The sequence below is a fragment of the Penicillium rubens genome (genome assembly GCF_028828025.1).
Source record: "Penicillium rubens strain IBT 27055 chromosome Unknown utg000002l_segment0_segment0, whole genome shotgun sequence".
NCBI classification, from domain to species: domain Eukaryota; kingdom Fungi; phylum Ascomycota; class Eurotiomycetes; order Eurotiales; family Aspergillaceae; genus Penicillium; species Penicillium rubens.
This window is the reverse complement of record NW_026890600.1, coordinates 966,394-987,248: the sequence shown is the minus strand read 5'-3', so window position 1 is coordinate 987,248 and position 20,855 is coordinate 966,394. Positions and strand designations below refer to the sequence as shown.

Sequence of the window (20,855 nt, the reverse complement as noted above, 5' to 3'; positions counted from 1 at the left end):
TGTATTACGAGGCTGGTGCAGATCAGGAAGCAAGTCGCACCATTAGAATTAATCCCGTGTTTACGAAAATAATAATTAACTTGATGTTCTCATTACATACAGCCTCGTGTTTCTCCTGAAATACCAATCAATTTTTTGAATTACAACATTTATGAAGCTAATGTCAGTGGAAGAGATCTGGGTTATGAAGATACGAAACGAAACGAGGGTACAGTTATTGGGATTCTTTAAAGGTTTATCAAGTTGAAATGATATGAGGTTTGATAATGGACTGCAATATGGTATGTTATAGCTAAAAGAGAGCCTCGCGATCCGACTGGTTCTGACAGCGTAGTAGTCTTTTAGACACCTATGATGTGTACTTGGTGGATACATGGGAAAGTACTGTGATGTCAGAGCAAAGTAAACTCCTTATTGTTTCCTGTTCCTTCCACTTATACAAATTTGTAGAAAGCACATAGTTGCATTCTCTCGCTTCACTTCTTACTATTTGTGATTCTTCTCAACAAAAACCAACTAGCCTTCGCCTAGATCACCCGAGATTTGTATCCTTCTAGGTCGTCTGCCCAGCAATTTTTGTCATGCTTGTGATCTTGAAATCCATTTATTGACCAAATAAGCTCCCATCTTCAACCACTCCGCGTTTTCTTCAATCATCAGTTTTTCTTTAAGTTCCCCAGGAATAAAATTCAGTAAGATGGGCAGGGTTCGAATAATCTGGTTGTATTTTGGGTGCACAGTTGCTATCTCATGTAGCAAGGCTTCTCCGTCGCTAAATAGATCACTGCGATCTCTGAAGTGATTTTTAAGGAGGGGCAACTGTGCTTTGCAAAGCTTCCCAGTCATCTTTAGGGCGCCGCGGTAAGTGATTGGACCCAGTTTCATTGCCTTAGACAATGTTCTGTTTTTGAATGAGGCTGATGAAATACATTGGCTGGCTTTGGAGCCGTGCTGACCAAGTGAAGACTTTCGCACTCTGTTTCGCCTGCAGGAATTCTCGGTGCGTTTCTCACTAGTGCGATGTAGTGTGGATTCATTCTCTCTTTTAGAGTGAACGGCCCGCTTGGTCTGCCACTGGGGGAATGTTGTTTCTAGGTTATTTTGTTTTGACAAGCCTCTGGCATCCAGCTCTGGAATGCCGACATTGCTTGCCTCTTTGGGAAGTTGAAGTGAAGTAGTTAGGGATAATTCAATTGGCGCGACAGAAGACAGAAACACAGAATGATCTTCATTATCTTTTTTCCTTGGTGTAACAGAATCCATTGGGTTTTGCTTTGGGGCTCGATACGGTGTGACGGGCTTCCAGGGGAAAGTTTTGAGGAGAACTACTAATGAGAGCGAATGGATATTCGGCCTTTATAGCTTTAGAAAGGAGATGGGATCCGCGTCATTCCAAATATTAGATGAAACTTAAATATGAGTTGACAAGAAAGTAATACCGATTGAGGGATCTGGGTAAGTCCTATGTCGAATGATCTCCAAGATTGAGAACGATGCAATAGTACCTCACTTTTCGCCCGGTAATATTGTGATGTACGATGGGCGTTTGCCACTCTTCTAGCGGTTGACCAGAAAATGAACGTTGCGATCACCGCTAGCCCTCCCTGAGGTATGCCGTGCTTAATCGTATAAAGGTAATTCTGAGGCATCAATAGTTGGCAGTAATTGTCTTGTGGTTTCATCATATTGCATAATATCGATATATCAGGGACCGCTAATAGTTCACCCAGACAGAGTTTGTTTATATTCTGAAGGGATCTTTATACAGTGGCGACCGTTACCGCCTTCCATGTTAGAACAGAGAATTGGTCTTACCAACCCTAGTCATGGGATACGCTAAACCTAATATGATTTAGAATACAAAGGTTTTTGTTTGACCACAAAGATTGTATTTGTGAGGTCTAGAGGCCCTGATTTTGAAGCTGCCAATCTGCTTTGGCTATAGATTTTATGCTTTCAACATGGCCTTTTAGGTCACGCAGCAAATGTTGAGAGTGGGGATATTATTGGCTAATTGACATAACCCTTAAGAAAAGTTTCGTAGTGAGTTGTTAGACTAGAATACCCCTGCTCTAGATTTGTTAGTCGTTTTCTTACTGTATACGGTCCGCCGCATAGAGCTGGTTTCAACCCATTGGCAAGCTCTTAAAGGATCAATCGTGGAACGACTGCAAAGCCCCGTCTGGACGTATAAATAGTTGCTCTATGCCTATGTCAACTTTCGTCCACAGCTCTATATACTGGTGCCCCTGACATGAATACTATCATGATGCGGTTGGGATTTCTCTTGTCACTTTTTCTGAATGTTGTCATCGCCCGAGCTGGACTCTCCCCAGTGCGGACGGTCTGTGAATTTGATTGGAGCCTCTGCCAAGCCAGTAATAACGGCGAAATGACCTGTTTCTGTGATAGCGACAAACAGAACCAGAGCACTATCGATTTGAATGACTGCTTTGTTAATCTTGATGGAGATCTGAGCCCACGCCAAAAGTATGCAAAGGCCTATCCGTATACTATATATCTGGTTATATTTCTGATGATATACTAATTCCATACAGTGGTGGATTCATGGATTCATGTGGTGAATTAAGTTTCATGCCCGCGCTCCCAACCTTGCGGGCAACCTGCAAACCAAACAATCAAATCACGTCTATCAATATGGGTATGTTTCTCCCTACTTAAGCTATCATCTTTAGCGTAAATGTCATAAAGGAACTGACCATAAGCCAAAATTCAAACAGACGGGGTTTTCACTTTCAAGGGTAATAAGTTAACTTGTTCTGGCTAGGAATGGAATAAACTAGCAATTTGTTACAGGACCAGACTTGAAGCTATAGGGTCCAGCTATAAGGCCCATATGTTTGATGGATGCCTGCCTTTATTAAATTAACGGCGGCCTATATCGCCTTCTATATCGGGAATTTAGAGAGGTTTTCGGACCATTACTACACTAACCGCTGAGCCAGATATAAATAGCGCGTGGTATTTTCGTCTCGTAGCCTACTTAGTAATAAATACCAGAAACCTATCTACCTAGGTACAGAGGTAATGATTGGCATGGAATATATAAGAACCAAAGTTAGACCTGGGTGATGGAGTGATTACAATGGACCTGTGTTTGTCCTGCGGGATTCACTCTTGAAACGGATCCATAAATACATAATCAACCATATATGGTTTACCATATCATGTGACTAGGGTTTGAAAGAGCTCCTTTATATTGTTTGACATGGAAGGCGGTAACGGTTGGCACTGTATAGAATGGGCACCGGTCGCTACTGTATATAGCGGACTGTACCATCCGACGTGAAAAGAAGACGTTGTGGTTGATATTCCGACGACATAAAATTGCAGCATTGTGCGCGGAGCGGGAACTTACCCCTGACTGATGGCGGACCCACCCGCGGGAGGGCCCGAGACCCATCCCACAAACACGCAGGAAACCACCGCCAGCTTCACGGAGGACGACCTTGAAGCCAGAACCACCATCGAAAGCCGGAAGCGAACCCGGAGTGGAGATATCTTCGCCCCGTCGGATCCAGCCGGTCGAATCACCACTAAGGAGGTGTGGAAACTGATCAGCACCCTTAAGGACGTCATCCGCCAACAAACCACGACCATCGCAGCCACCCAAAACGAACTCCAGGAGATCAAACACAACCAGAACGTCCTCCAGGAACAGAACGAGAGGCTCCATGAGGAAGTGAAAGCACTACGGGTGCAGCTCGAAAGCGCCCCAGCAGTGACCGCGACTAGGACCTGGGCTGCAGTCGCAGCCAAGGGCGGCAATGCCACACCCTCGCTGAACCACCAACAACCCGAGAAAGAGCAAAACTGCGTCCGAATCAGCACCCAGAGAGCCTTTGTCGACCCAAGAGACAATGAAGACAGCGACGGAAACGCATTTGGACGATATCTCCCCACCGATGCCGTCAACACCCACATCCGCACTGCGTTGCAGAGCGACGATGCAACGCAGGACGCCCAAGTAGCGGGCATTGGCACCACCAAGACCGGCTATCTTATTCGATTCAAGAATACGGAGTCGGCTGAAGCAGCGCGCAATAACACTGGATGGCTACATAAATTAGGCAACAACACGAAACTGGTCAAACCGCGATTCGGTGTTGTAGTCCACCGTACCCCTACCGAGGAATTTGACCTGGAAAAAGGGGCCACACAGGCAGCGGAGAAGATCATCAACGATAATGACCTGGCGGAACTTGGTTTTCACATCGACGAACTGGCCTGGATGAAAGCGAAAGATAAGGCCTTGGGGAAGTTCGCATCGTTGGGAATCTGGTTTGACTCCGCAGAGGGAGCAGAACATATGTTACGGAACGGCTTCCTTGTCAGTCAGCACTATATTCCCCACGTTGAGCGACGTGAGATCAAGAAAAAGAGATGTTTTCGGTGCCAACGGTTCGGACACTTGGCATGGACGTGCAAGGAAACGCCTAGATGCGGACACTGTGCAGGACAGCACGAGCGTGATCGATGCCCACCGGGAGTGAGAGCGCGGTGCCTGGATTGTAGTGGCGAACATCCGACCGGTGATCGACAGTGTCTAGGACCAGCGACCTCCAACCCCGTCAGATGCTAGAGAGAAACCTCCGTATCCTACAGTTGAACATAATGAAATCTGGACCAAGAATGGAGGCACTGATCAACGATCCTCAAAGCCAAGATCTGGATGTTCTTCTAATCCAGGAGCCCTCCATAACCACGTACCGCACACACGTCAATCACAGCGCCTGGCGACTATATCGGCCTGCCGCACAGCTCGATGCTGATCGGTTTCGCAGCCTGATCTACGTCAACAGACGAATCTCCACCTCCTCACACCGTCAAATATCATGCGACCACCCAGATATCGCAGCCATCAAGATCTGGACAGCTAACTCTCAAATACTTCTCTTTTCTATCTACATACCGCCAGTACCACTTTTCACTGGCGATGACGCATCGGCGTTGCCAGCTCTCACTGCGATTCAGAGCTCCATCGCAGCTGCCACACAAAACGAGCATCGGTCGACCAGTATCATTGTTTCTGGCGACTTCAACCGACACCATCCGATGTGGGGCGGCAATCGCATCGCCCCCAGGTTTATCGAAGACGCCAGCGACTTAATCGACTTTTTCCAGACTCACAACCTCCAAAGCTGCCTGCCCCGAGGCACGGCAACTTACTGGGCCTTGAACAACCCAGGCCAAAACTCAACCATCGATCAGACAGTGACAGACAGCCCGGGCCTGCTTGTCAAATGCCACCTGTACCACGAGAACTACGGATCTGACCACCGCGCCACCTACTCAGAATGGAATTTGCAGCCTCAGACTAAGTTGAGAACCAAAGCGAGGAAAGCGTACGAGAGGGCGGACTGGTCCAAAATCGGCGAAGAAGTAGCCCGACAGATGAGCCCATGGAAGGAGATCAAGACCCGGCCAACACTCGACCGAGTGGTGGAGAAGCTCACATCAGCGACAGCCCAGGCGGTCGACCGATTCACGCCCGACATGCGCCCAACGCCATACTCCAAGAGATGGTTTACCCCGGATCTCAAGGTGCAACAGGTTGAAGTCAATCAACTACGCAGAAGGTGGCAGGCGAGCTGCGCGGAGCTCGGACGAGACCATGCTAGCACCACGGCTGCCTTTGAGGCAATGCAACAAAAGCGGCGAGCGTGGACCCGGACCATCGAGAAAACCAAAGCATCACACTGGAGACAGTTCCTAGACGAAGCGGGCGAAAGAAAACTCTGGAAAGCCGCGACCTACATGAAGCCTCGGGAAACATGGGGTTGCACCCCAACCTTGCGAGCTGGCTCTGAGGATATCATCCAGAACGAAGACAAAGCAAAGGCGTTCCTCGATATGTTCTTCCCCGCAATGAACACACCCGAGTCCAGCGTACCAGCTTCACCACTCCCGGGGCTTCCATGGCACCCAATCACAGAACTTGAGGTTGAGCGATCACTAAGGACAGCGAAGGGAACGACAGCGCCAGGGGAGGACAATCTACCAATGTTGGTCTGGAAAAAACTATGGGTACATCTGAAGACCTTTGTTGTCCGCATCTTCACGGCATGTGTAGATTTAGGACACCATCCAAAACAATGGCGCAGCGCGAAGATCATTGTGTTACGAAAGCCAGGCAAGCCAGACTACTCGCTTCCCGGCGCCTATCGACCAATCTCACTGCTGAACACACTCGGCAAGCTTCTCGAAGCAGTTATAGCGCGACGACTGTCCTATCTGGCAGAAAAGCACGGCCTGCTGCCGAACCACCGAGTAAGCCTTGTTGGTGCTGTCTAATGCGATCGACCAAGCGTGGTACAAACACAAGGTGGTGACTTTAATTTCGTTCGATCTCAAGGGTGCCTTCAACGGGGTGAACTGGGCGAGCCTAGATTACTCTTTACAGGCGAGAGGAGTTCCGGTGGTGGTACGGAAGTGGATTTCAAGCTTCATGAGTGACCGCCACGCCAACATCGGATTTGACGATTTCCGTACCGAGACAGAGCCCCTCGCGCATGCAGGATTGGCCCAAGGGTCCCCACTCTCTCCTATCTTATTTGCATTCTTCAACGCCGATCTGGTCGACCAACCTGTCGACTCCCACGGAGGCGCGTCCGCATTTATTGACGACTACTTCCGATGGCGAGTAGGCCGCTCGGCCGAGGAAAACCTAGCCACCATGCAGTCCGAAGACATCCCTCGTATCGAGAAGTGGGCACAGCGAACCGGGTCTAGCTTCGCCGCCGAGAAAACCGAGCTTATTCACCTCACGAGAAAGAGGGGAGAGCACCTGGAAGGGCAACTTACCTTTGATGGAGCCGACGTTAAGCCGTCACCTACAGCAAAACTGCTGGGGGTGATGTTTGATCAGGAACTCCGCTGGAAGGAACACGTTCAGCAGGCCATCAAACGTGCTACCAAAGTCACTATCGCTTTAAGTGGGCTACGACATCTGCGTCCAGAGCAAATGCGACAGCTCTACCAAGCGTGCGTCACGCCTATCGTGGACTATGCATCAACAGTCTGGCATGACCCGCTTCGGGACAAGACCCACCTCCGACAACTGAACACGACACAGAGAGCCTCATTGATCCGAATTCTCTCAGCATTCAGGACAGTAGCGACAACAACGCTAGAGGTGGAGGCCTACGTACTTCCTACCCACCTCCGCCTCCGCCACCGAGCGCAACGCACCATCGCAAGACTACACACTCTGCCTCGCGATCACCCCATCTGGAGTGCCCTATCGCGAGCCCAGAGACGTAGGGACAATATGAGATCACGCTACAGGTTCCCCCTCGCGGAAACTCTCAAGACCATGGACCCGTCCAGGTTAGCAACCCTAGAAACGATCGACCCGAGACCGCTACCACCATGGCGTGCCGAAGCGTTCGCGGAGATTGAAGTCAAGTCGGACCGGGAGTCAGCAACGGAAAGGGCTGAGACCATACGGGCCACATCCGACCTCATCGTTTATTCGGACGCTTCAGGGCGCAAGGGCCACCTCGGGGCTGCCATCGTCACACTCAACGAAAATGACGAGGTGACTGAATTTCAACAGATCCAGGTGGGGCCGATGGACCGTTGGTCAGTTCACGTAGCTGAACTCATTGGCATCTTTTATGCGGTCAACATGGTGTTCAAACTGTTCCACCAACGCTTAAACACCGTAAACAGGGTTCCTGTAATAGCAACAATTCTATGCGACAGCAAATCGGCCTTGCAGGCGATCCAGAACGTGAAGAATAAATCAGGACAACGCATCGTCCATGCGATCCTCCAGGCAGCCACCGAGGTTCAAGGGGAGAACATCAAACTTCGCCTCCAATGGATGCCAGGGCACTGTGAAAACCGAGGGAACGACACTGCAGATCGACTCGCCAAAGAAGCCGCGCAACCGGGTAAAACCCACCCCTTCCGACCGCTACTATCGAGAGAGAACGCGTTTGTCCGCAGCAAAATTTATGCCCAGTGGGGACAAGAGTGGAAGACAAGCACTAAAGGTGCCCACCTACGAAAGATAGACGGTGGCTTACCAGCGCGGTACACGAGAAAGCTCTACGGGAATCTACCTAGGAATCGCGCCTACCTGCTAACGCAGCTACGCACGGGTCACAACTGGTTATCCACCTACGCGAAGAAATTCGGCTTCCGCGAGCATGATCTGTGTGAATGTGGTGTGCAGGAGACAGTTGCCCACGTACTGTTGGAATGCCCGAGGCTCCAGGAGCTGAGGGTAGAACTGAGACGGAAAACTGGGGATACGCTGAGTGGCGTGTCGAGCTTGCTGGGAGGCTCAAATGAAGGTGAGAAAGGTAAACCAGACATCGTCTCGAGGGCCAAGATGGTTCAGGCCGTCTTGGACTTCGCCGAGGCGTCACAGCGGTTTCGCAGTCGTGCGCCATAAGGGCAGCCTAACAGCGGGAGCGGCAGTGGGCCACGAGAGGCCGTGACGAGGCTCTAAGTTCATGTCAGGAAGTGGATCATCCTCAATGTACATACTCGGATATATCGTTGTCGTATACTGCATATCGCTTCGGCGAGGGGCCAGTGTAAATGAATACTACTACTACTACTACTACCACTATATAGAATGTAACATAACGAAGAACATATAAAGCAAGGACGAGCATAACTCTGGTCTTCTACAACCGCAAAGCAAAAAGATGATTCGCTTCATCCGCGTAACAGGTAGGCAGCATGGAGTTACCGCGAACACTGTACCTCACCAAGGCCAACTTCTAGAGTAGACCATGAAGCGGGCATTCTCAGAGAGTGCTCAGTGTCACGGGATTTATTATCAGGACGTTCGCTACCGGTCCCATCCACCCTGGTTTCGGAAGGAACTTGTTTATATGTGAGCAGGAAGCAAGGAACTAACCTTTCAATGAGGTGTAATATAACGCCTACAGTAGGTTGGTTGGTTGGTTGATGCCATTTACCCTGAACCCTCGCACACGAAAGTTGAAACCCTGGGTTGAAATACAAGTGCGATAATTGATCTATATTGAAAGATCAGCTACTTGTAGTTGCCTCATCCCCCTGCTGCCTAGCGGAGTGGCTGCCTAACAGGTAGATCTATACAGATCTATATACATCACATGAACTGAGATCCAAATTTACATTGCGAGGAGTCAGGATAAATGAAATCCATCCATCCGTCTGTAACTAGGTTTTCTTTGTAGATAACCAGGGCCTTAGTACAACACGCCTAGGAAAGACTTCATTGCTTATCGCCTGGGATGAGATACAGAGTTTCGAAAGATCGGTATTTCGAGAACTGCAATCGCAAGCTGAATCATATTTTCTGTAAGTTTTTATCATATTCCATTGTCCAGCCATTGTTTGCTTGCTGTTACCCAGAACGCAAGACTAAGAGAGGCGAATACACTCCCTTCTATTTCACTGATAACTCGCCCCAGTCTTGAATCATGAATCGGCAGAAAATCGAGATATTTCCAAAATTTCCGACATGTCTGGGCATGTGGCAGCAGGGTTGTCTGCTTTCGGTTGGGTAACTGATCCTGTGCCTCTACTGGACGTACTAATTCGCCGAAAGTAAAACCGGTGTAAATAAAAGATGATTGCAAATAGCAAACTAGCACCGGAAATGCTCCCCAAAATTACAGCCACACCATGGCTTGACAAAACCCGGGATGCGTCAGAACCGTCCGTCCCCAATTGTTCTACTGTATTTTTCGTGGCGGTCGTGGTCGCCGGCACGGTTTTAGTTGAATCCATGGGCTGGCTTTTGGTGATCGGATTGAGCGTGCTCAAGTCTAAGTCGTCGAATTTGGGGGGGTTTCGTGTTGTTTGCGTAGGCTGATGATGACGAGAATTTCCAAACAAATGTGAAGAATATTCCAGATTCACGGTCACATAACTACCGATTTCCTTTTGTTTCGACCGAGACACAGCACCTAAAGTTCCCGGAAGTGTACCCCTATTGGAGAAACCCACTGAAGTTTGGCCAGAAAGGCTTTGGAAGACTCCTGTTGAAGATGAAGACTTCATTGAAGTAACTTCAGCCGGCTGGTGCAAAGTGGCTTGGTCTGAGGGAACATAAACGACAAATTCAGAGCTTCCTGTAAAATCATGGTCGGAATCAACTGAGGACACTGTATATTGTGATAATCTCGCGCCGCCGTTGGCTGCTTTCGCGAACTCATCTTCAACTAAACTGAAAGGCAGTAACGTGCGAGAGCTCTGCTCTTCAACTATTAGTCCGCTGCCCCCTAGCTCATCGTCAACCTTGAGATATTCAATTATCCCGTTTTCCTTTTCACTGGTAGTGGTGTGAGTGCCAGGATATGTGAGGGTAGGAGTGTCTATGTCTGTCTCAGGTGGAAATGATCGAAGCGGCGAGGTCCAACTTTGGGCTGTTGGGCTCGAAGGGTATAGCGTAGTCGATTGCAGAAAGCTTGTAGCTTTTGGAGCCTTAACATCAGACGTTGTGACAGTATTAGACAAAGTTCGCTGTGATTGGCTATACAAAGATCTCAGCAACCATGCTCTTTCAAATCTAGCCAAACAGACCATGATAGACCAACGCTTTTGGTATAAAATCCTGGGATTCTGAACCCAATATTGCTTTCTAGCATTTCTCGGGTGATAGCCTTATGCTAACGAGTTTGGACATTCCAGGACAAATTGTGGTAGTTGAAAAGTCAGCCTTTGCTAGGAAGGAACGCAGACTAAATAAGCCTATTGTGGTATCCGCATTTTTCGAACCGTATGGGGTCGATGAATAGTTCTGCCGGGCTTTTAGTGTTACACTGCCAAAGGGGTACACTGCCATTTGTTCCGAAACTGAATCCGTGTCTGCCATTCAATAAAACTATGTAGTTCGTGGGTGCCCGAATCAAGAACACTATTCAGTAAGGCCTAACATAGCGGGTGACGTGACCCCTCAAATTACACCTTGTACTAACCACCTCGTCATTTAGCCTTCGCCCTTATAAATATATTCGGTGCAGATGGATTCATCGAAAATTTGGGGCAGGATAACCATTGAAGCCTTTTACATTAATGTCAAATAATCCATACGAGTGAAAATCAACTACACTTGGTTCTAGATGCAGCCCCAATCCATTAGTGCTCAAATCTCTGCCTGTCTGGCGCATTTGACCTACAGTCGGATGGATGGATGATATCATTTACCTTGACCTCTCGCTTTTGGCGATATACAGGATACAGCAACTATATATATCTTGGTATGTACAAGTGTAATATCCCACTTCCTGAAAACGAACTTGGAGCCTCGTCAAGGCCTATCGTGGCCCAGGTGCCGTTCAAGTTATTAGGCTGCCCTCATGGCGCGCGACTTTGGAATCGTAGTGACGCCCCAGCGAAGTCCAGGACGGCTTTGACCGTCCCAGCCCGCGAGACGGTGTCTGGTTTACCTCTCTCACCTTCAGTTGAGCCTCCCAGCAGACTCGGTACGCTGTTAAACGCATCCCCAACTTCACTCCTTAGCTTCCGTCGGATTTCCCTCAAATTTGGGCAGTCCACCAGCACGTGGGTGACTGTTTCTTGCGCGCCGCACACGCACTGATCATTGTCGCGGAAGCCGAAGGTCTTGGCATAGGCGGATAACCAATTATGGCCCGTGCGTAGCTGCGTCAGCAGGTACGCCCGACCCCTGGGCAGGTTCCCATACAACTTCCTGGTGTAGGACGCCGGTAGGGTGCGATCAATTTTCCGCAGGTGACCGCCGTTGGTTGATGCGTTCCATTCCCGCTCCCATTGAGCGCGGATCTTGTCTCGGATAAGCGCTCTCTTCCTTGTCAGCAGAGGGCGGAAGGGGTGTGTTTTGCCCGGGCTTGCCGCGTCTTTGGCCAACCGATCTGCTGCGTCGTTCCCTGGATCGTCGCAGTGTCCGGGTATCCATTGGAGACGCAGAGCAATTCCCTTTGCTTGGACCTCTGCGGCCGCTTGGAGGATCGCGTGGATGATGCGTTGTCCTGACTTGTTTCCTGGGTTCTCGATCGCCTGCAACGCTGACTTGCTGTCGCAGAGGATCGTTGCCGTTGTTGTTCTATTGTGTTCCGTTCTTGGCCGCTGATGGCTGATCTTGAACACTGTACTGACAGCGTAGAAAATGCCTATCAGCTCTGCTACGTGAACCGACCACCGGTCCATCGGTCCCACCTGGACCTGCTGGGATTCGATAACCTGTAGGTCGTTGCCGAGTGCTACGGCAGCAGCGCCCAGGTGGCCCTCACGTCCCGATGCATCAGAGTAGACCACGATAGCGGATGTGGACCCTACGGTTTCTGCCGGTTCTCTTGCCGTCTCTCGGTCTGACCCGATCTCGATCTCGGTGAAGGACTCGGTTCGCCATGGTGGTAGCGGGCGTGGGTCGATCGTCTCTAGTTCATCTAATCTTTCTAGGTTCATGGTCTTCAGGGCTTCCGCAAGTGGGAAGCGAGCGTACGACCCAACACCTACGTTTCTGGGCTGGCCGTAGTGTATCCCAGATAGGATGATCGCGCGGCAGAGTGTGGAGGCTTGCAATAGTGTTCTGCGCTCGGCGGCGGAGGCGGAGATGCGTTGGCAAAATATGTGCTTCTACTTCCAGAGGCGTGGTGGCCACTGTCCTGAAAGCTGATAGGATACGGATTAATACGGTTCTCTGGACTGTATTCAAGTGTCGTAGGTGAGATTTGTCTCGCAGCGGGTCGTGCCAGACCGTCGACGCGTAGTCCATGACTGGTGTCACGCAGGCTTGGTAGAGCTGTCGCATCTGTTCTGGGCGTAGCTGTCGCAGTCCGCCTAGCCACCCCTAGGAGCTTGGCAGTGGGCGACGGTTCGATTGTCTTCCCGTTCATAACCACTTGCCCCTGAAGCTGTTCGCGTCTTCTCCTGGTGATATGGATCAGTTCGGTTTTCTCGGCTGCAAAGCAAGACCCAGTTCGACGGGCCCATGCCTCAATGCGGGGAATATCTTCCGATTGAATCTTGGCTAGGTTCTCTTTGGCTGTGCGTCCCACACGCCAGCGAAAGTAGTCATCGACAAAGGCGGATGCGCCGCCGTGAGAGTCGACAGGTTGGTCGACCAGGTCGGAGTTGAAGAATGCGAACAGGATAGGGGAGAGAGGCGAGCCCTGTGCAAATCCCGCGTTCGCGAGTGGTGTGGCCTCGGTGCGGAAGTCATCAAATCCTATGCTGGCGTGGCGGTCGCTCATAAAGCTCGCAATCCATTTTCTCGCTACGGTTGGGATTCTCCTTGCCTGGAGACAAGCGTCTAGGCTCACTTTGTTGACTCCGTTAAAGGCACCTTTCAGGTCAAAAGCCACCAGCGTAATTACTTTGTGTTTATACCACGCTCGGTCAATTGCATTAGAGAGGACCAACAGGGTTGATCTACAGTCGTTCTCGAAATTGGCTTGACCGATAAACATTTCCTAACTCTTTTATGGCCCCACTGCCAAGGCCTTAGCGTACCGTACCAAAGAGCATGTATTCGCCTCTTGCAAAGCGGGAATCCAAGGAAGACTGTTAGCAAGAGCCCGTTAGTGAAAGTTCTCTATTGCTGATTGCTCGAGCTAGGCGACAGAGACGAGGGATATGAGATATTTTCAGTCAAACTACCATATAACAGCTTCAGTAACGACAATATTTGTCCCCTCTCCTTAAGCAAAAAATTATCGGCCACTTTCATAACTGTTTTATTTGATTGCTGGGATATATTTGATCGCTAATCCGGATGGCATGTTGAACGTAGCAGACTACGGAGTGGGAGCAAATAGTACATGTAGTGCAGATGCCATGGAAATATTATAACCAAAGATGGACTCGAAATGAGCGACTAGATTCAATCTAAATGGCAAGCATCATGGGAAATCCCGTCGACAATGTTGAATCGTCTTCTGGCTGTTAGACAAGATCCCAAAACAAAACTCAGTGGGCGATATGTTGAATATCTTCCAACCAGAAACACAAACGTAAATTGACAGAAGCGACCAAAAATCACAAGAAAATTGGTCTATGTCTGCCGGAGACTTCCACAACTCTTCCCGGCTAGGAAGCCAAGGTACCAAGTGGTTTCCCAGCCGAAAATAGTTGAAAAATCCGTCAAACATATACCAATAACAACCGCAGGAGTATCCGGTACCAATCCAACCATACTACATGACAGATGCAATTATAAAGAGGCAGACTAGATCTTCTCGAGGGGGACACAAGGTACCAAATGTGTCCCCCCCGTCAAGGTCTAATCTGCCTCTTTACCAGGGCATGTGCCAGCAATTATCGCCGTAAGGGTACTTGTATACCCCTCGAGATGTGACCTGAACAAACCAATTAGCGTCTGATACATCCAATGATATAGCCTTTCCAATACTCACCCGAGGACATAGTGTTGCTTAGACAAATATTTAAATGCCCAGTCGATTGACGAGAGCTCGTGTGGTTGCCATATCCTTGCCGCTGTCAAGGTAGACAGCGCCAATGATGGCTTCCATCGTAGTTGCCATCATGGACCTAGGCACGACACCCTGGCTCGCCGGGTTCAGACGGAAGTAAGCATTTAGGCCCAGTGATTCGCCCAGCCGTTTCAGATTCTCATTTGACACACGGGAACCCCGAGAAATAGTAATTTCACCTTTTTACTTCGTCAATACTGAAACAAAGAATTAAAGGGAAAGGATATGCTGTGGAGCGAGGCTTACCGGTTGACGCATTGCCTTCATACCCGAGCTCAGTAAGAACGAGTTTTAGGGCAGCATCGCCAATAAGCGCCTGCCTTTGGTGTCCTCCCCTGGCTTCAGTAGCCCCGGGAGCTTCGAATGCCTTGTCTAGAAGAGACTTGTCATGGAATTCATAATTTAGGATGGATTCGATAGCCCTGATGCTTTCGGCTGAAAGATACGTGGACATGATCCCGAGTGGCTAGACAAGGCACCGAATAGATAAAATAAAATAAAATTGAGAGTAAAGGGGGACTTTCAGAGAAGAGTAGGGAATGGGAATGTTGGAAAACAGAGAATCAGTGCTGATTCCCACTCTTTATACTGCGAACCTCCACATTTTCATGCCTTACCATTCGGCCCGATCTTGGCTACATCGAATGCCCGGGTCGACATGCAAGGCCACGTATCCTCGCCAACGCCCAACAGACATGTCCAAACCAGCCCGTGGGGTTTATATACAGCGGTATCCTGTAATACGCATAGAGACTAGGCAAATTTACGTAGGGGTTTGCTATCTAGTCATATCTTATTGTCGACCGAAATTGTTAATACACACAGTAACGGATACAACAGGTGCAGGTAACCATCTACTTTACTGGGTCACAAGGTTCAGGAAAAGATGCGGTTTGAGATGGCTTTGGACAATTTTGGTAGTCCATGAGTCTTAGCGGGTTTACCGCCAATAAACTACGGACATAAGTCACACTCTTGGCAATACATACAGACCGGATAATGGCTGGCACTCGAGACCTTTCCCTTTCCGCTCAAGTGCTCACCTCTTGCTGCTTTCTGATCACTGAGTAGAACTGGGCACGTCCCTGGGTACCCTGACTTGATCACGGTCCATTTTATAATTAGCGTAATCCACTCACTGAGCATCATCTGAATATCCTGATTTGCTCACTAAGTGCATCAATAAGATGCGACATCAAAAAAGGACTGGCGCAGTCAACGTGATCATTGAATTATTCGACAGGCCGCATCAATTTGAGGGGCACAGTATTACTGTACCGCCTTGTTTCTGTAATCATTACCACGATTTCTGCCAAAGCCCTGCTGTCCGCCTTTACCAGTGCCACATTGCCCCTTTCATCTCACCATCCTCGCAACGAGACAAAGCATAGGCACAATAGCTCCGACCTTGATAGTATCCTCTAAAAATTTTATCGGAGAGTTTATCCCAGGTACTGTCTTGAGCAAATCACGCACCACGTCCCGGATTGCTATTATTGCTGGATGTAGCCCGCGTTATCCTACCGCAATCCGGAGTAACAACCATCAATTCGGTGACGCTCGAACGCCTCCCATCCTTCAACATTGAGCCAAGACCAAACATCTACTATATACCATATACAAGTCCCAATATGGACCATACAGACAAGAGGAAGGCTTCTTTCTATGACCTATCGCAGGAGATCTTGGAATCGATCGCAATCTTTACCTTCCTGATTACTTACATTTCCGTGCGATTTGCCGTTGGACATGGTCTTTGTTCGGCTGTTCGGCTCTTGTGCCCATTTTGAAAGAGTTCCAGACCCTTAAAAACGATACTTCGGCAGTGCGATACGAGGATAGTCAATTCAGATGTCATTACATATCGCGAGGGCATATCTTGTCTCACGCCTATCGAAAGAATGTTTCGATTCCAAAGGTGGAAAATCTGGTCCAGCTTGGAGCATCTTTGAAGCACATTCCTTGTGGCGACATGGTTGAGCGCGCAGCTCGTTCACACAATTACAAAAAGCTTTTAAGTTGGTTGATCGATCATGGTGCTTCTTTTCGAGAGGTTCAAGGTGGTATCGATAGGCTCTGTTGCGAAGCATACGAGCAAGGCGATTTTGAAAGATTTCGCTGGCTGTTCTCGAAAGGAGCGTCTTTAGATGTTTTGGCTGGAGTGGTGTTCGATTTTTCTGGTTGTCATAGGCCAAGGTCGCGTGAAGCTTGCCGTTATCATCTACTTCCGCTGAAAAGGGCCCTCAGAGAGGGAGCAAAACCTAGTGGCTCCCATGAGGCCTTAACAGCAGAGCTAAGGTTGCGTCGACATAAAGGACTCGGTGACGGTTGGAGAAAGCCGATCAGCTAGATATGCAGCTTGTGGATATTCATAAGGCGAAGCTTGGCACAGTGCATCTAAGCACGTGATACTCCCAAGCGATCGAGTTGTTGAAGAGCTGTGTTGTCAAGCATCCCGCTCATCCCGAGCCCGTATTCAATTCTACCACCTTGCTGATATTGGGAAGAAAGGGCCTAGCCGCCGCTTCATGATCAATCCATGAATTCATTTCATCATATAATAGTAGTTATCAGGGGTTGTTTTATTTGTGGATGATCTATCTTCTGTTGAATTAGCCTTCATTGACAACAACTCTTCTCCATTATTATATAAAATAGCGTGTTGCAAAATACAGTCATTCTCAAATCATCTTGACAGACCATACTTAGTTGAGGGCCGACGTAAATTGGGACTTGTATAGGACAGTGATTCATACCCTAGGAATCAAAGCGCAGGCTGCAATCTTAGACCAGGGGATACAATACCATACAAGATATATGTTACAACCGTCTTCAACTAAGTGCGGCCTGCTCAATAGATGATCTGCGCTAAGGCCTTGGCGGTGGGGCTGAGAAAGAGAGTCTCAGTGTGTACTGGTCAAGGCGATTTGGAGAATGGCTGTAGTATATGCAAATTTATCTTCTGAAAACTTAATGAATCGCCATTTTCCGGGTTTTCATAAGGCCCAAAGTATATAAAAGGTGGGGCACTGCTTTGACATGGCTTGTCGATATCTATGTTTATTCAAGCCCTTATTTCTCGGCGGATGGTTCTCGTGAGAGTTGATGCCCTCAAAGCATGCTACAAACTATCGCTATCTAGGTGTAGGCTCAAAGCAAAGAGGAAATCCCGCTGCTTAATTGAGGGTGTTACTTTCTGATGGGTTGTATCTTGCTTTTCTGTTTGAAAATATTAGTTGAACTCGTTTGGGGGATATCTATCGGAATAGCAGATCTCGTCGAATATTGAGGACCACGAACTGATAAAGCCCTCTGGTATCGTTGTACGTATCCCGAAATCACTGCAGCGGGTATTTTACCTCGTCAGCTACAAGTATAGCTTCAGAAGAAATGTCGATTCTGGAATTTGGATACGCCTTTTGTTCTCACACCATAAAACAAAGCGCTCATGCTGCCTTTTCTGAAACCAGTCATTTGGTTCGTCTTCGTGGTCATTTTTTCTCTGGTTAGTGGCTTTTGTTAAGCTACTGGGACTGATGGATAACCTAATTACTCTAGACGTTCGGTCTTGTAATTCGCTCTGCTGAGTATAGAAGAAGTGTCAGTGACTCTGAGGATATTGCGAGCCGGGGCGCTTGGGCTAATAGAAATGAAGCCACCTTCGTTAGGCACTTCTCATAGTCGGTCGCAGAGATGGGAGCTCTCTGATGCAAGCCGTGGTATGTCTCATAAGGCTCGTTTATTGAATCGTCTTATCAAAGTTATTAGCGCTTGCCATCCACCAATCTAATCGATACCACACTCAACATCGACGGCGCCACGGATTGCATTAGCTCTTCCTGCGACTGATTTTTCCGTACTTGGTCTTCGAACCATAGAGGAAGCCGCTTCAATACTTCTGCAGGCCAAGCCTTGTGTTTGAGGACTAGTACATCCAATTATCAGTACATTTCTTCAACCTCTTCAGTCTCAATGCCACGTTTCTTATGTGTATTACTCACAGTTCCGTGTTCCAGCACCCCGTTTTGAAGCACTGGCTTGCGCGTCTGTCCTTTGAGTCTCGATAGCCATCCCATCGAGCGAACCAGCGTCAACCTGCGGTGGCGTAGATATTGCTGGCTCTTCGGCTGATTCCAGGGGAAAGGGCGAGCCCGCCGATCTTTGACTTTGCTCCGGATTGCGGCGAAGAATTCGATCCCTTCTTAGTATCTCTTCAAGCACAGTGTTATTGGCTTTGACGAGTGACCATTTGGTAACCTGGGTACAGAGATCATTAATAGTTCGGTTCCACTTGTTTACCTTTGAGATGGCTTAGGTATATAAAAGATGTACTAAGTGAAGGCCAGTACAAGATTAGTAGCAAGAAAATGTGTAGAAAGCATAGATGAGCCAACCACAATAACGAAGAGGACGATTCTATCGTGGGCAGTGGCGTAGGTAGGCCGTACTAGGGCAAATTAAATCATCCATCCATGCTGTACAAATATCGTGTAAAGCATTTTCGTACGATATAGTGAGATTGCTCTAGGCTTCCTAGGTAGTGAACTGCGAGTCTCACGTGGTAATCCCTGAAAAGGCTGGAACATTCCAAACAGTCATGATGAGCCCCAAGCCCAATACATGGAGAATGACCATAGTTAATCTGCACTTACAATATCGCTACCGGCGGTACACAATGTATATAAACGTATTCATGGCCGCTTGGCTGTCCACATCAATGATTTTCTAACTAACAAAAAAGACACGGACCGCAATTCCAACTATCTATGCGTACAATGATGGCTAATGTAATATGCACTGTTGTATGGTATACACGGTACCAGTGGTCACATGATTTTCTGGTACCTTACCCTGTCTCAACCATGTATTCCTAGTTTTCGACATATCATGCAGAATCTCGTGAAGTATGATCCACCTCTATTTACCCCAACTAATACATACCTCATATAGCAGGACTCAGGACCCTTGAGCAAACTTTGTCGAGACTTGCGGCGCTACGTCACGCCTACTCTTAGAAACCCAGGCGCACAAAACAGCTCGTGCAAGCATGACGAGGTCCTCAGTGGGTTGGTTTCTCGCAGCGACAAGGGGGTGCTATAATTATTTTAGTAATATCCAGTAAATACGATGCCACACTTCCTGTCTACTTCACCTTTCTCAATGATTCAATGGGTTCCGTCGAGGCTGCTGATAAGAATCCGAAAGCATCCGAGTCGACCGGCCACTGATTTAAATCGTTAACTCCGGCAATTCCGACATCCTTCTCGTGCTTTTGCATAAGCGCCATAGTGATTCTAGGAATAGTATTGGCGTATATTGTGTAGGTCTCAGTCGGTGAGCATTCTGAGCATTGATCCAAGCAGGCTGTGAGAAATGTCAGCGGCGCACTCACTCGAACGAGCCAAGGACTAACCAATCTTTACTCTGCCATTTGTGCCGAGCAGTATTCCACCACACGACAGTGACTGATGCGTGAGTCCAAAGCTACTGAGATAGCATAGGCCGTCGAGAATCTTGTCTGTTAGTTTATCGACGAAAATGGAGACGATAAGACTTACCTGTGACATTATTGCAGCCAGTTCTAATTCCGTGGGATATATATCTGGAGAAGAAACCACATTCCACAAAGTGAGCGGGAGATCCTCAACGAAAAAATACACAGAGTTTGCATCTATATAGCAGTCTCGAGATGAGAGGATGTTGGCATGATCGAGACAACCAAATCGTTGAATTAGTCTTTCAGCATCCGCTTTGGGATACTCTCGTACAGCTCGCAATCGAGATGGATTGGAACGATGGGTTGCTATGATAACTTCCCCTGCGATGTCGCATAACAGGGCTGGTCGATACTTATTCCAGGGTGACTCTTGCCTCACAATCAGCACCGAAGATATATCCCCCCCTAGCCTACAAAGCTGAGGAAGACGTAAGGTTCTGAGAGGTCCCTCGATGGACTTTTTCATATGCTGGTGACGTGGAGGGCAATTCCTCTTTCCCAAGGATTTGTATTCGGGACGTGTCATATCTTCTCACTAAGACAAACAAAAATGAACCTGGGATTACAGTAGCCCCGGTGGGTGCTGGTGGCTTTTAATAAAATTTACTTTTCACAGATGCCATGCATGCAGGTCGCCTTCCGACTTTACTGCATGTCTGGGAACGTTCTTGATTATAAAACTTCCTTTCAAGAGCCCGTCGCCAGCCTGGTTCCAGTAGCCCGAATTACAATAGTTTGGACCGCTCTCAATTCTAACCGCTCTCAATTCTAACCGCTCTCAATTCCAACCGCTCTCAATTCCAACCGCTCTCAATTCCAACCGCTCTCAATTCCAACCGCTCTCAATTCTAACCGCTCTCAATTCTAACCGCTCTCAGTCTCAGCCGCTGTCGGCTTGGAGTGCTCTCAGTTTC

The 20,855-nt window shown here is 48.4% G+C and overlaps 5 protein-coding genes across 5 annotated transcripts; 1 reads left to right on the top strand and 4 right to left on the bottom strand.

Annotated features, from left to right (window-relative positions):
* Positions 1 to 3,388: 3,388 nt before the first annotated feature.
* Positions 3,389 to 8,425, top strand: N7525_002824 (uncharacterized protein; the record flags this gene model as incomplete). The annotated part of the gene is made up of 4 exons (XM_061212468.1): positions 3,389 to 4,351; positions 4,479 to 4,510; positions 4,572 to 6,291; positions 6,347 to 8,425. 4 exons carry the CDS (start codon positions 3,389 to 3,391, stop codon positions 8,423 to 8,425), a joined length of 4,794 nt encoding a protein of 1,597 aa, XP_061069489.1.
* A 2,903-nt stretch (positions 8,426 to 11,328) lies between these two features.
* Positions 11,329 to 12,417, bottom strand: N7525_002823 (ribonuclease H family protein; the record flags this gene model as incomplete). The annotated part of the gene is made up of 1 exon (XM_061212467.1): positions 11,329 to 12,417. One exon carries the CDS (start codon positions 12,415 to 12,417, stop codon positions 11,329 to 11,331), a length of 1,089 nt encoding a protein of 362 aa, XP_061069488.1.
* A 47-nt stretch (positions 12,418 to 12,464) lies between these two features.
* On the bottom strand, positions 12,465 to 13,421 carry N7525_002822 (uncharacterized protein; the record flags this gene model as incomplete). The annotated part of the gene is made up of 1 exon (XM_061212466.1): positions 12,465 to 13,421. The coding sequence occupies one exon, from the start codon at positions 13,419 to 13,421 to the stop codon at positions 12,465 to 12,467; it is 957 nt and encodes a 318-aa protein (XP_061069487.1).
* Positions 13,422 to 14,396: 975 nt separating this feature from the next.
* On the bottom strand, positions 14,397 to 14,898 carry N7525_002821 (ribonuclease III domain-containing protein; the record flags this gene model as incomplete). The annotated part of the gene is made up of 2 exons (XM_002558435.1): positions 14,397 to 14,623; positions 14,691 to 14,898. The coding sequence occupies 2 exons, from the start codon at positions 14,896 to 14,898 to the stop codon at positions 14,397 to 14,399; spliced, it is 435 nt and encodes a 144-aa protein (XP_002558481.1).
* A 4,502-nt stretch (positions 14,899 to 19,400) lies between these two features.
* On the bottom strand, positions 19,401 to 20,467 carry N7525_002820 (uncharacterized protein; the record flags this gene model as incomplete). The annotated part of the gene is made up of 4 exons (XM_061212465.1): positions 19,401 to 19,538; positions 19,597 to 19,808; positions 19,858 to 19,957; positions 20,003 to 20,467. 4 exons carry the CDS (start codon positions 20,465 to 20,467, stop codon positions 19,401 to 19,403), a joined length of 915 nt encoding a protein of 304 aa, XP_061069486.1.
* Positions 20,468 to 20,855: the final 388 nt, after the last annotated feature.